This window comes from Haemaphysalis longicornis, unplaced genomic scaffold (assembly GCF_048455015.1).
Source record: "Haemaphysalis longicornis isolate Haplotype H1 unplaced genomic scaffold, Haemaphysalis longicornis Haplotype H1 scaffold_4, whole genome shotgun sequence".
NCBI classification, from domain to species: Eukaryota; Metazoa; Arthropoda; class Arachnida; order Ixodida; family Ixodidae; genus Haemaphysalis; species Haemaphysalis longicornis.
Window position 1 is genome coordinate 52623066 of NW_027526361.1, and position 13319 is coordinate 52636384.

The following is a 13319-nucleotide window of genomic DNA, read 5'->3' on the forward strand; positions in this document are numbered from 1 at the left end:
CTTAGATTTTTTAAAACACATATCTTACTGTCCATAGCCTTACATGTGCTCATGAGGTGCTGCAAAACAATGGCGAAACCTGAGGCTTTACATTTTAGGTGCCTGCACTCACTATGTTTTAATATGACCCTCTACATAGGCACCCTTTCTCTTAGTATACTCATTGTTTTAATGTGGCCCTATACACCAATTACCTTAGAAAATGTTTAATCTAGTGGCTTTATTACAAATCTTTCTTATCTCATTCATCATTGTCATGGCGCTCTTTGCATTTGCCGGCGTTGCACCATTAAAGCTGAAATCATCATAATCATTGCTGCCCTTTGGATATTTTCACATTCGCTAAAACTTTACAAGCCAGATGAAAGCCGAAAGCTATACTCTCCCCATCATTCCTATGGTGGCACGCTCGTCCTCCGTGCGATTTGCATTGACGCCAGCGCCAGTTTATTTTAAAGTATATGTAAGAAACAGTATGGCTGTAACCATACTCCCTTTGTCGATGGCTATGCTTCACTGTACAACACGCAATGTGGAAAAACCAGCTTGCAAAGTCCAAGCTTAGACCGATTTTTAAAAGTTGGCTTCACGTCTAAACACAAACAGATTAGGTTGGAAAACATTTTTGCATGGGCATTATAAGCCGTATTATATCAAAATATGTAGGGCCTGGACCTTTTCTTTATGCTTTTTTCCTGTACTGAAAATTGTTGGTCTAACTGAGTCTCGCCCGGAGACGATCTGCAGGATAGTAGCCATCTTTCTTATCTCATTCATCTTTCTTATCTCATTCATCATTGTCATGGCGCTCTTTGCATTTGCCGGTGTTGCACCATTAAAGCTGAAATCATCATAATCATTGCTGCCCTTTGGATATTTTCACATTCGCTAAAACTTTACAAGCCAGATGAAAGCCGAAAGCTATACTCTCCCCATCATTCCTATGGTGGCACGCTCGTCCTCCATGCGATTTGCACTGACGCCAGCGCCAGTTTCCACAGTTTCCACAGCTACACTGTAAAAGAACTAAGAGGCCACAACCTATTTTTCTGAATTTGGCCGGAACTTATGGCGCTTAAAACAAAAACGAAGCAATGTATGGCAATGACGACAAAAGAAGAGGGCTGTGTTTTCTCGAAATAATAAAATATCGCGCATTGGCCGAGACGTAACATACGTACAAGAAAACTATTTTTTGTGTGATGCAGTCAGCAATGTGAACTGCACTGCGTGTCCGCAAATTTAAATCTCTTCAAAGATGGCATATTTTCGTAATTAGAAGTTTTTCTGTGAACGCTATACTGTGCCATCTTGCATGGTAATGTAGAAAGGAGAATGGGTTTGTGTAGTTGCAGCTTCCGACATTTTATTGAAGAGCGGGCCCGGCCGGAACTTGGAGGAGCGGCGAAGACGAGCGACCGGCCAGCTGCTCAGTCGCGTGCGATCTGTGTCGCCTGGAGCTGGTCACGCTAATGTTGATGGTACCATTCAGTGTTTATGATGATAGTGGCGCTGATAGTAGGGGAAGTGCAGTGCACTACAGTATCATTATTATTGAGTTGGAGGGGGCACGGGCCCTCAGCGAGGAATTTCTCCGTTTTTAGACAATTCATCACATCTCTGGTTAGTTATAAACCTAAATGATTTATTAATGTCAATGTCAGGCGTTTCAAAAAATGAACCCGCAGAAAGCTGTAGGTTCTTTTTTAACTTCCACAGCGTAGAAGCATTGTTTGGAACCGGGACGACACTCGTGGTGTTATAAATTTGCGGCCTCTCGGATAAGGGGTCTCATATTGTGAAGTTTTAACCTGCTTCTGATCGTTGATTGGATGCACAATAGCTTGTGCTCTAATTGATTGATAAACCTACTGCGAACGTGTGGATGTAAAAAATGCTATTGCTGAAGTTCCGTATTATTGTTTCATATGTACCAAGAAATTTGCCTCAATATTTGCAGCAGAAAATGTTTGCGGCTGCAGGTAGTATAGAGATATGAGCTCCAAGGTTAAGATTAACGGGTGTTTTTCCCATGGTGGTGCATTGTGTAAAGGTATTATATACATACGGGTATCTTTACGCCACGTGCAGCAAATAATGTAAACCATAGAATCACCTTGAAAAAAAAATTCTAAGACTTCACTTATATGGACGTGTGTAGCCATATATACAATGTTTATTCACAACGTTGTGATTTGTACTTGATTGCGTGCATTTTTTGCGTCTGAAGAAGCCATGAAACGGTCGCAGGTCATTATTCTCATTCTAACCTGAAAATGTAAGAAAACTCTCATTAGTATTTGAAGAAAAACCTCGGGACTAAAAACAGAGAACATTGACTGACAACTCCCCGAGTTATTTGCATATCGCTCGCTTTTAAAAAAATGCAGTAAAAATGAATACATAAAGACCATACCAACATATTTTATTAGGCGTTATCATGCTCTGATTTCTATTTCGAATCCAGTATGAATATCGAGCAGCTTGACATATAACATAAAATATCAAATAGCGAACTTTTATGTAGTCAGAAAATAGGGGCGTGAGAATAGTGGAAAAAGATCTTACGCAGAGTTCACGACATTAAGACACCATTATGTTATAGGGAATAGACTTACATATTTTATATATTTGATTTAGCAAGAATTATTACCAAACAACATTGAAACATCGGAGAACATATAAATAACTGGAACAGATCCCATGATTGCTATATTACCGTTTTCGCCTATATTATCTCCTAGCTATACTTTTATGCTGTCACATATGAAATGAATTCAGGATTGCTGCCGTAACCGCGATTTTGGGGGTAAAGAGTAGATTATTTGAAAAATATAATCATTCGAACCATGGTCGAAATTAATCCGAGACTGTGAAATACGGCAAGCCTATTGGATACCCGCTGGGGCTAGGGTGAGGTCAGGCTAATTTGCTCTATTGAAAAATTCGGCCAAGGTAAAACATTCACCCGAAAGTGAACATAAGCGGCTCCATACCGGCTCTGGCCTTGTTTTTTCTTGGATTACGGTCTGGGCATAATGGCTGGAAGTTGGGTTACTCGTTACCTGCACGCAAAACCTACGTGCGCAGAGTTAGGAAGCGAAACAATTGAGCTCACTCTGTTATTCAACCAGCAAAGTGCAGCGCAACAAACATGCCCTTGAATATCAGAAACGTACGTTACCCGCTTGGTATTCTTAATGCATTCAATTCGCGTAATCTACATTGTTTTTGGCATTATGTTTTATGCTCTGTCTGCTGCTTTGGATGCGTATTATGCGCTGATAACTTTTTTCTCTTTTTTTAACGATGCATTCGTTTATGCGCCCTGTATGGCGTAAAATTGCGTGTTCACAAAAAAAATTGACTCCCTTCTCCTGCCCAGGTACCTCCGACCGGTAGAATTAGACAGTGTAAAATCACGTTTAGCGGATCGCGTTGGGGAAATGTATTATCGGCTCGCGATAGGGTTGAGCCGTACGACTTGTTTGCCCGTACGGGATATCGAGAGCTCCGCTGATCAAAATTTCTTCTTTCCTGTCGACAAGGGCTCAAGGCTATGGCAGTAGACGTCTGCCACCACAGCATAACGGCGACTTATCAGCCTATAAAATAGCTAACAGGAAAGCGCGTTCACTAGATGCATGCCAAATCAGTAGAAACCCCTGCGCCAGTTTTAATATCAAAAGCTGCCTTGTGTGAACAACTCAGATAGGAAATATCCCGGCTTAAGTGGCGTGCCAAACGCACTCAATACTGACGTCGCCAAACGCACGAGATATGCTTTGAATGTCGTTCACTATGCACTATGCCCCAGCGCAACTACGATGGCATTTGAAAGATTTGATGTTCACTCACTATGTGACAGTGTCTCTGCTGTAACTCAGTTTAATTGCCGTACAGTAGCACATTTGAAGCTAGAGAAATGTTTTTGGCAATGAGAGAACCCGTAATTAAATTTAGTTTTAAATGTAATTTCGCTGGCTTCTTTACAAATTGTAAATCGTTTTCAAAATATTTTTTTCTACATTAAGAATATAGGGCCGACGAAAATTTCACGCCGATACCTTGAGTAATTCGCGCTGCGCCCCTCGCTTGCACTTGTACAGCTGCTTGCTGAGCACTCACACATCGTCATTTTCGCAGAGCTGACTTATCCGTAAAAACCGAAGCCGAAGCCTGGGCCGAAGCCGCCATAGCCTCCGTGGTAGCCGCCGTAGCTTCCGTGGTAATATCCATGGTAGTGTCCTCCGTATCCGCCGTGGAAGGCGGTAGGGTAAGGTGCACCGTAGTGACCATAGCCACCGTATCCGATGCCGCCGTGCAGCCCATGGGCCAGACCGGCACCCAGGAGAGCTCCAGCTCCCAGGCCAAGGGCACCCAAGGCCAGACCCTTGAGCAGGATGGCGTTGGCCATGCACACGGCCATGCCGAGCACGCAGATGGCGAGCTAAGGAAGAGGGGACAGGACTTGCTTTAACCTTGAACCACTGGCTCTACGCAGTGTGTCGTCGAAACTGGCGAACTGGCAAATATTGACACACGGTAGTGCAGTATTTTCACAGCGAAATATTTTTCTGCAGTGAAATCTCTCGTGATGAAGTATGTAGCTTTAAAATGCAAACCAAAATTTGGAACCAAGAGTTTTTCACATCAAAATGGTGCATACTTCTTAAAAAGCAAGAATTCTTGCTCGTGACGCTGTTATAATTTGGGTAGGTATATCATGAAGAAACATTAATTGCGCTTGAGGTGGTTTTGGTCGACATTTCCATGCGTATAAAGCTGCGATGAACCAAGGAGAGTGCAATGACGTAATAACTTTCCAGTTTTGAACTATTCCCCAAATTCCGCCAAATTTTTCGCAGTTCATATTTTCTGCGTTTGTGCACGATATTAGGATTATAACAAAGCACAATGCGCACAACCAAAGTTAATTCGCCCCCCCCCCCCAAAAAAAAAAAAACGCGTTTTATAAGTGAAAATTGGACGTTAAAGTAACTTGTCGAGCAAGTCTGTAAATCTCGACAAATTAATCCAATTGCTGCCATCTAACAAAAAAGAAGTATCTTTCGAGCCAATAGATAAAAAGAAGCATACTTAATGTATTGCAGTTTGCTTCCCTTGCCACTTTATGTTCACACGTGGACACCTGCATGTATTGCTATAAGCGAAAACCGGGATGTCACTCACCAAAGACTTCATGATTTTTTCTGTTTCAGAACGCTGTGCTGCCCCGTTCGGGCTGCAGTCCCTTAAATAGTGTCCTCCTTTCTTACGTCACCAAAGCCACACATCCGGCCTTTAGCACTCGGGAAAACAGCAAGGGTCACTGATCCTGATTAAAGGGGACAATCACGCCCGTAGAATCCGATTGAATAATAGAGCAACCTGACGTAACCGTGACGTACCATTCGGATATTTCCGAAGCCCGAGTACATACCGAGGAACGACTGAGGGTGCGGCCAGTCATTGAAGTAAGAGGAAGTAACATGCCATTCACATTTTTCGCTGTTGCCAATGCATTCCATTGCAATGAACTAAGAAAACCGCGGCCATATCTTAAAGACGTTTAATATGTGCCCTCCAGGGACTGAGGCGGTTCTGTTCGACACCTACCTGACAAAATTGGCAAAAAGTTGTCGTCAAGAGGTGGAGAGACTTGGAACTATTCCTAGCATTCTGATAAGTGAGGAGATACTTAATTAAGCCGTTCGCGGATAATTCTACAAATTGCTCCCAAGCACCGTTATTTCAGAGTGGATACTATACTGCGTCGTGTGGATGTACTTTAAAGGTACAGTAAAATGCACTTAGAGTAATTTCAGGACAGGGCCAAGAAGAAAATGATTGTTTATTACAAACCTTTTCTGAAAAAAAAAATTCGGACAATTAACCCATCCTAGGGTCCCGGTTGTAGACTGCCTGGGCATATCATTTCAAATTTAAAGAGACGAGCACATAAACCTAAGACAAATCGGTTGTAGAAGTATACCGTATTACAGAATGTATAACCTGCTGCTTACAACACCACCGGCACTTGTGCTGCCTACCATATTACGTATAACCAAGTAGATACCCCCTGCGACGCTATTTAGCTGAATACTCTGGTAACCAGATACGAATTACAACTCAAAATTTTAGAGGCTAAGCCCCTTAGTGGCTCGGGCTGTCGGCGTATTCTGTCGTCGTCGTCTTCGTTTCATGTAGTCCCGGTACTAAGACGTTGGGACACTCCTTTTTCAACGCCTTGCGCAAGAACGTTTCATGTCAGTGGGCAAAAACACGTACTGAAAGAACACACCGGGACATAAGTTTTCCTACGCCTCGTGATAGAACGATACGTGCTTCAAAGACACAAGACTTTTACAGCAACGCTGTGTACCTCTACCCCCAACGGTTTTACCTCCATGTGCAAAAACGCCAAGGCGCCAAGAATACACTTATAAACTGCATGATTCGCCCCTCTCTAATTTTCACGTTAGTGGAGATGCCCCCGCATTTTTTGTAGGGCAAACCGGTATCTTTTCTAGCCTGAAAAAGGCCCGGCGCTGATAACAAAAGTTCGGAAGTACCGGAAGTTAAAAGCTGCGGAAAAGCTGTGCATCATTTTAAGATGAAATGGCAATAAAGCATGTATACTTCTCCAATAATATTTGCACGAAACGAGGGCTAGGTTACCATTTTACCTGAAACTGGATGCATCTCAAGGAAGATTTTGTGTAATAACCACTGTCTCTGAACATTAAATGTCTTTGCAACGCAACACGGGGCAGAATGAAGTAGTATTAGAGCATTTTAATGCGACAAAGGATGACCCATATTTCAAGTAAAGGATTGGGTGATTAAAAAAGGAATATACGAATAACCACATATAAGAAAATATGAACTGCCTGGGAAAGAGGTCTCCGTGCACATCGTGAAGAGGCCTTTTCTGGTCGTGTTTTAGCTTCGGACGTCGTACCCAAAGATTCAGTGCAAATTCCGAATTCACAGCAGTTCCGCTAGGCCGGTTTTAAGTGAATTAATGTCTATTTTATGAAGTGTGTCCGGATTTTATGAAGCGTGTCCGTTCGAAGGTTTTTAGATATTTTGATGAATGTCAACAGTAGTAAATTTATGGTGAGATGGAGGGGGGGCAGGTGGGATGCGCAATAACTGCAACTTAATGAGTAATTCAAGCATCTTACGTACGATACGTAATTACTACAAAAACTGACGACATTGTTCCCGAATACAATAGTTACCCAGTCACTTGAATCTCAAATCATGTCTCGTTGTATTATTTTTTATAAAATACAGTTAATGGTTCGTTGTATGAGAAATGTAAATGATGTTCTGTACATCTACGCCACCCTGTAAAGCTTCCTGAAAACAAGATATCCACACCTATTTGTAGTCGATTGGTTTTCACAAGTGTTAACGCGCTTCCGAATTCATTAATTTTCTCCTGTATTTTTTCCCGTACCCTGTATCAATACGTCACTTAAAATAGAATTGTAGGCGCACGAAAACGATAAGTTTCATGGAGCAATGTTTTGACTGACGACTGTTTTATCTGTCGTGAAAATGACCTGTTGGGAGGTAAAAACACACAAGGCAGAAGATGAGCGCATGACAGATGGTGGCCTAATTCTTGGGCCAGGCACCGTCCATAGCTTGTTAGTGTCTTAAGGCATCAACGTCAGAACGATGTCCAAGTGATCAGGCATGCAAACTAGAAAATAAACAATTTTACACATTTCAATTCTTTATGTGCTAGTTTCGTCCATGAGGTACTGACCAATGTAAACAATGTCTTCAAGTTGTGTTCGATATAAGCGTGACTCCACTTAAGAACAACGACTAGAAATGGTGATGGGAGGTCCCAGCCATCACCAGTTTATTTATAGCACTGAGCCTTAGGGTGGGATAAACTGGAAGGCCAAGTTTGTAACAATGAGCCGTGACACTAACACTCTTGTCTGCTTACAAAGGTTTCATTAAAGCACCCCAAGTAAGCTTAATTATTCTTGTACGATTATTTTATGAATGTATGTCTAACATATGTGAATGACGATGTTATATGTGTTCTTCATTTTCCGCATGTTTATTTTATTAGACAAAAAACACTTATTTGAAGCGTTTGATGTCCTTCATTCCTCTTTCTATCAAACCCCGTTGAACCCCGTTGAATTTCTCAGGTAGTAAGTGTAGTGAGGCTGAAATTGCGGCTTCAGTAAGATTACTGGCTGCTTAAGCGGTCTGGGACCATTTATTCAAGTAGGACACGTTTCACAGGCCTTCTATCTGTCTTAAAAAAATAAGTTTTGGTACGACTGTTGGGCCTCTTTATGTTGGCGACAGAATAAGTTTTCTTTCGGGGACGTAACCATAAGGAAGGGAGAGATAAAATATAAAGAAACGTGGAATCACGATGCTTTTGAGGCTGATGTTTAGGATCTCGTTGTGAACAAATTTATTTTTGCTTCGGTTCCAATATAAAACCAACCGGTGTCGGTCTTCTTCACGAGACTTGAACGTTTCTTCTTTAAAAAGGCTCTGAAAAATAGAATAATAAACAAAAACTATTAAAATAGTATAGTGGACTCACTTTCGTAAGTCTTTCGTCCCAAGTCGATACTACACAGTTAAGTCAATATTAGGTACCTTTAAATAAGACATGACATTAGCCTTTCTTGGCTATCAACATTGTGCGTGTTCTTACCTACGACAAGGACCGTGCTCGCCTGTTCTAAACGATGTGCCATCCGTAGTTTTCTGGAATTCCAGTCTTCGTTGACTGCGTGTTACTTCTTACCTGAGTTTGGGTTTATAAAACGACATAGTATGAGCTATTAACTGCTTTTACAATGATCAAGTCTGGCTGATTGGCCGGCGGCGGCCCGAGATGCCCGAATAGATTTTTTTTTTGAACAAAAAGTGGATTAATCAAAGCTCTTTTAAGTTGCCTGACCTCAGTCGCGGGGCTGATCCCATATAAATGTGCCAGGCATGGTGTTTTATATCTTTTGTATTGTTCGATGACTTATTCTGGTCTTACTTAAATTCGTCACGCAATCCCGTAAAGGGGGAAGCTGTATACGATGGGTAATTACGTAACTTTCTTAGAATCGGTACTGCCTATTTAAATAGTCGGTTTATTTTTTAATCTGGGGAGTCGATTTGATATTCACGTATGACATTGTGTCATACGTATGACATACGAGTCCGAAGGGAAGTAACTGCGTTAGTGATACCTGGGTGGTACTGTTCAAAGCTGAGAGTCGGTTTTTAGATAAATTCTTGCGCTGACGCTGCGTGCACGTGTATTGCGCATGTCGGAATGTATGTATAAATGTACGTTGCTGTCGTTGCTATTAAACTGTTGGAAGTGTAGCGCCTGTCCGTGTCTTCTTTCTTTTGTGTTGTGTATTTGCGCCACTCAGTTTCTTAGTAAACCTAAACCAATCAAGAAACACGTTCTTTTGACATTGTCGATTTTAGAAAAAGTGCACTTTACGGAATTTAAAATTGTTTGGTGCAAAATATGGCAGCAGAGAAACAATTTACACCAACCAGCAATGTTTTTTAGTTCTTAAAGATATGAATCAACGAATTACCCTAAAAACATATCCGGACGTGCATTCGATTAGATAAACCTGGCATTACATAGTTTCAAGATAAAAAAGCCTCCGTAACAAGGGCTGACATCATAAATATAAAGAGGACACTAACTAACAGGATTGGACTGCACAGGTTGTTGTAGTTCTACCGACCTTTAAAGGTTGTGCTAACGCGGAGAAGGGAAAGCGAATTTGTAAACAGATACAAAAAAAAGAGCCCAAGGAGACGTACACAATTTGTTATCCTAGGCGAACGTTGGCTCAGCCGTAGAAACCTCCGAGGTGACCGCCGCCGTAATGGCCACCGTAGTTTCCGACGTAGCTTCCCGCGTAGCTGCCCCCGTAGCTGCCGCCGTAGCCGCCAAGGCCGAAGCCGTGACCGAGGCCGCCGTATCCGAAGCCTCCGAGACCGTGACCGTAGCCGAAGCCTCCGAGACCACCGAAGCCACCGTAGCCGATGCCACGACCGAAGCCGCCACCATAGCCGAGTCCGCCAAAGCCGCCGGCGGCAACGACGGCGAAGGCCACGGCGAGGACAACGAGGCACAGCTGTTAAAAGGGATACGTTGTCTTTGTCACGAATAATAGCAGTATATGGCCACGCCACAGAGAGAAATAGATTCGGGCTTGACTTGGCGGCTGGCCTAATAGGGTGAAAAGACCCTCAAGGGCTGAATTATATCCAGCTAAAGGAAACCAGGATCTTCGTTAGAACGGGGCTTATAAGCCTCCAGTAACAAACGTGGAAACAAAACACGTTTCTTCCATATCAAACAAATGCTACATTACGCGCGTGGTTTAGTCTAACGAATTGTTTGCCCTTAACGTAACATCGACATCTCTTCCTAGTGGAGTTCGTAGACACCAGTCTTGAAGCTCGAACTTCATCAATTACGTGAATTCAAAGAACCGCAGAAAAAAAAAGCGTAATATTTCTAGGTCAAATGCATTTCCTTTGCCTCTTGGTTAATGAGTTTAAATTGATGTACCCAAAATTGCAATAAACGTGGCCTACTGAACTGGGAACGATTCCTGTCCTTTCCTTGTCTGTCTTCTTGTGACAAAGCCAAAAGAAACTTCAGGTGTATGAAGAAACGTTTTTCACGTCATTCTTGGTTAAAAAACGCAACATTCACCAGCGAGCAAGGCGGCTCCGCCCGTCAGTGCCTATTACTTTTTGCTCACGAAAAGAGTTCGCACTGCCCTTCGTCGTTGCTCCTGTGTTCGTTCCCTTCAATGTCTTCAGCTTAGTGCAGATTCCGCAGAATTACTCGCTTGGACATGAAGAGCTCTCCTGATCGCGTATTGACGAATTTCATCTTTAGTGACGAAAAGCATCCGTCGAAGCCATTATTCCTGTGTTTGTCGCTTTTGATAGAATTGGCGCGTGCCTGTGGTCAGCAGCCTAACTAAAGGATGAGAAACCAATCTCCAATATGGCTTCCTCCCTGCACGCGTTCCCGCTTCTCGTGTAGGCCCCCGCGACCTCACAATGCCGCCATGGTGGGTAACTTTGAACGGCGGCGTTTCAAAGGAAGCCTACTCGTGTTTTCTGAACGTAATAAACGGCTCCGAGTGCACTCTAGACTGCACGACTTGCGAGTTGCTACAGCACTTGCATAAACATGGTGTTTGCACGGAACACCCGTGCCACACGTTATTTCGCCTGGTGCCTCACACAGAATCGTATTCTTCTCGCAATGCGTATACCTGGATAACTAGTTCACAATAAACGTTAAGTTGGATAAAATAGCGTTAGTTGAAATCCTGGTTCTGCTTTGCAACGGCTTCCTGCATTTGAATTAGCCTTAATCAGGAAGGGTTTATCTGCAAAAACGCCTTCATAGCATCACAATAGGTCCTGCCTGTTGCTTGATACTTAAATCCTCCTTCAATACCAATGTACCGAAACACTTCCGTATGATAGAGGACCCCCCAAGTCTTCACCAGTATGTCTACGGTATCATTGGAAGCACTAATTTATTTATTTGTTTCAGTTGTGGACGTTGGTTCCCACATTTCTGAGTAAAAAAAAACAAGTGATAAGCCTATTGACAACAGCAAACTCGATAGACGTTGACGCAGGCTCTCGCTTCACTACCCGGCAACCTTTCTCAGACTGCCAATGACACGGCGCTACACATATAATCATAATTTTCGATCATAAACCGCGCCTGCAATTACCCAAAAACATTCACTAGCAAGATCTTTACTATTAGCAATAATTGTTTGTACAGCAACATAAGATATTTTTCTCACACTCCACCATAACCCGGTGAAATTATTAGCTACCGTCGATGGCAATAAAATGCGAGAAATACATTGTGTCGTTCTCCTATTCTTGAATAATGTATAGCGTAATAAGCTCTCTGGCACTAAGCTAGTGTAATAGGGGCAACATGCCCTTAGCACCTCTAAGTAACGCTCTAACAAACAATGAAAACCTGCCCCATACCATTAGTAATCCGTCGATTTTGCGCTAAACGTTTCACAAGTTGTTTCCTCACCACGGTCTTCATGGCGTTTGTCTTGAACCTTCCGAAATGGGTGAACAAGTGACGTTCCCGTGGCAGCAGTGCCTTTTTATACTCCTTTTTGCCCGCATGGACCACTCGCTTGCTCACGCTTTGCTAGTCTAAACAGCGTTTCCCGACTACGAAATGCCGTTCGAGGGTCGGTGACACCGCCCTTGAGATCGCAGACTCATTAGCAGGCACCTCACCGTGAACCCACCGATGCCCGCTGTGATTGCGTAAGGAATATTTTATCATTTGCACAGACTCCTGAGAGGATATGGTAATCTTCATTTGATAGCCGTGCATTTGCTGAATTGTTACATATTCTTGAACATTTCTTATCTATAAAACAGACAACTTTCCGTCTGTGAAAAAGGCGGAACAACGCTCAACTCAAATGCGGCTTTTCTGTAAGGTTTTTCATTTTGATGTCAGCATTTTGGTCATATGACCCACTTAAATAAAGTGACACGAAAACGTACATCGCCCTGTCTCCAAGAATGGGTCTGTTAGCGCACTCAAAATTAATGGGGCTTCATGTGAGGCGAGAATACAGGGTGAGTGAGCCAGTCAATGAGTTATTTTTAGTTGGTTCGATGGGGTAGTTTAATTACTCCGTTAACTAGTTAGCTAGCTACTAGCTAGCTTGCTATTTAGTTAGTCAGTCAGTCAGTCAGCCAGTCAGTAAGGCAGTCAGTCAGCCAGCCAGTAAGTAAGTCAGTCACTTAGCCAGCCAGCCTGCCAGCCAGTTAGTCGCAATAAGTTTGTCGCAACAGTTAGTCAACCAGTTAGTTAATTGGTTAGTTAGTTAGCCAGTTATTTGATTAGTTAGTAATTTGGTTATTTTTTTATTTAGTTTGTTAGTTAGTTATTCAGTCAGTTATACCCTAGTTACATGACGGAAGCAACCGCAGTTACGCTCAACCATGGTTACTAAATTTTAACCGCGGTTATCGCAAACTGCGCTTTTGGCCGTTACGCGCGAAACTCAGTGTGTCGACAGCGGTCACTTGGTTGTGAGCCTAACAAAAATAAATAAAACAAAAGAAATAAAACAAAATGAATAAAACAAACTTTTAAGCTACCGATTATAAACAAAAATGAAGCAGGGCAGACAAAAGAAAGTATCGTTAGGATAGTTGTTTCAGACCCAAACGCGACGCACTCGTGCGCGGCAAAAAGGGGCTTCCCCAACAGC

General features: G+C 42.7%; 1 protein-coding gene and 1 long non-coding RNA gene across 2 annotated transcripts; both read right to left on the reverse strand.

The window, feature by feature from the left end:
• Positions 1-2187: 2187 nt before the first annotated feature.
• On the reverse strand, positions 2188-4491 carry LOC144180342 (uncharacterized). The gene is made up of 2 exons (XR_013324377.1): positions 4129-4491; positions 2188-2270 (listed from the first exon to the last, which is right to left on the reverse strand). It is a non-coding gene; the product is annotated as an uncharacterized LOC144180342 (long non-coding RNA).
• A 3943-nt stretch (positions 4492-8434) lies between these two features.
• On the reverse strand, positions 8435-12157 carry LOC144180343 (uncharacterized). Its single transcript, XM_077708710.1, has 3 exons — positions 12113-12157; positions 9838-10154; positions 8435-8541 (listed from the first exon to the last, which is right to left on the reverse strand). Exons 1-2 carry the CDS (start codon positions 12122-12124, stop codon positions 9867-9869), a joined length of 300 nt encoding a protein of 99 aa, XP_077564836.1. The 5' UTR covers positions 12125-12157; the 3' UTR covers positions 8435-8541; positions 9838-9866.
• Positions 12158-13319: the final 1162 nt, after the last annotated feature.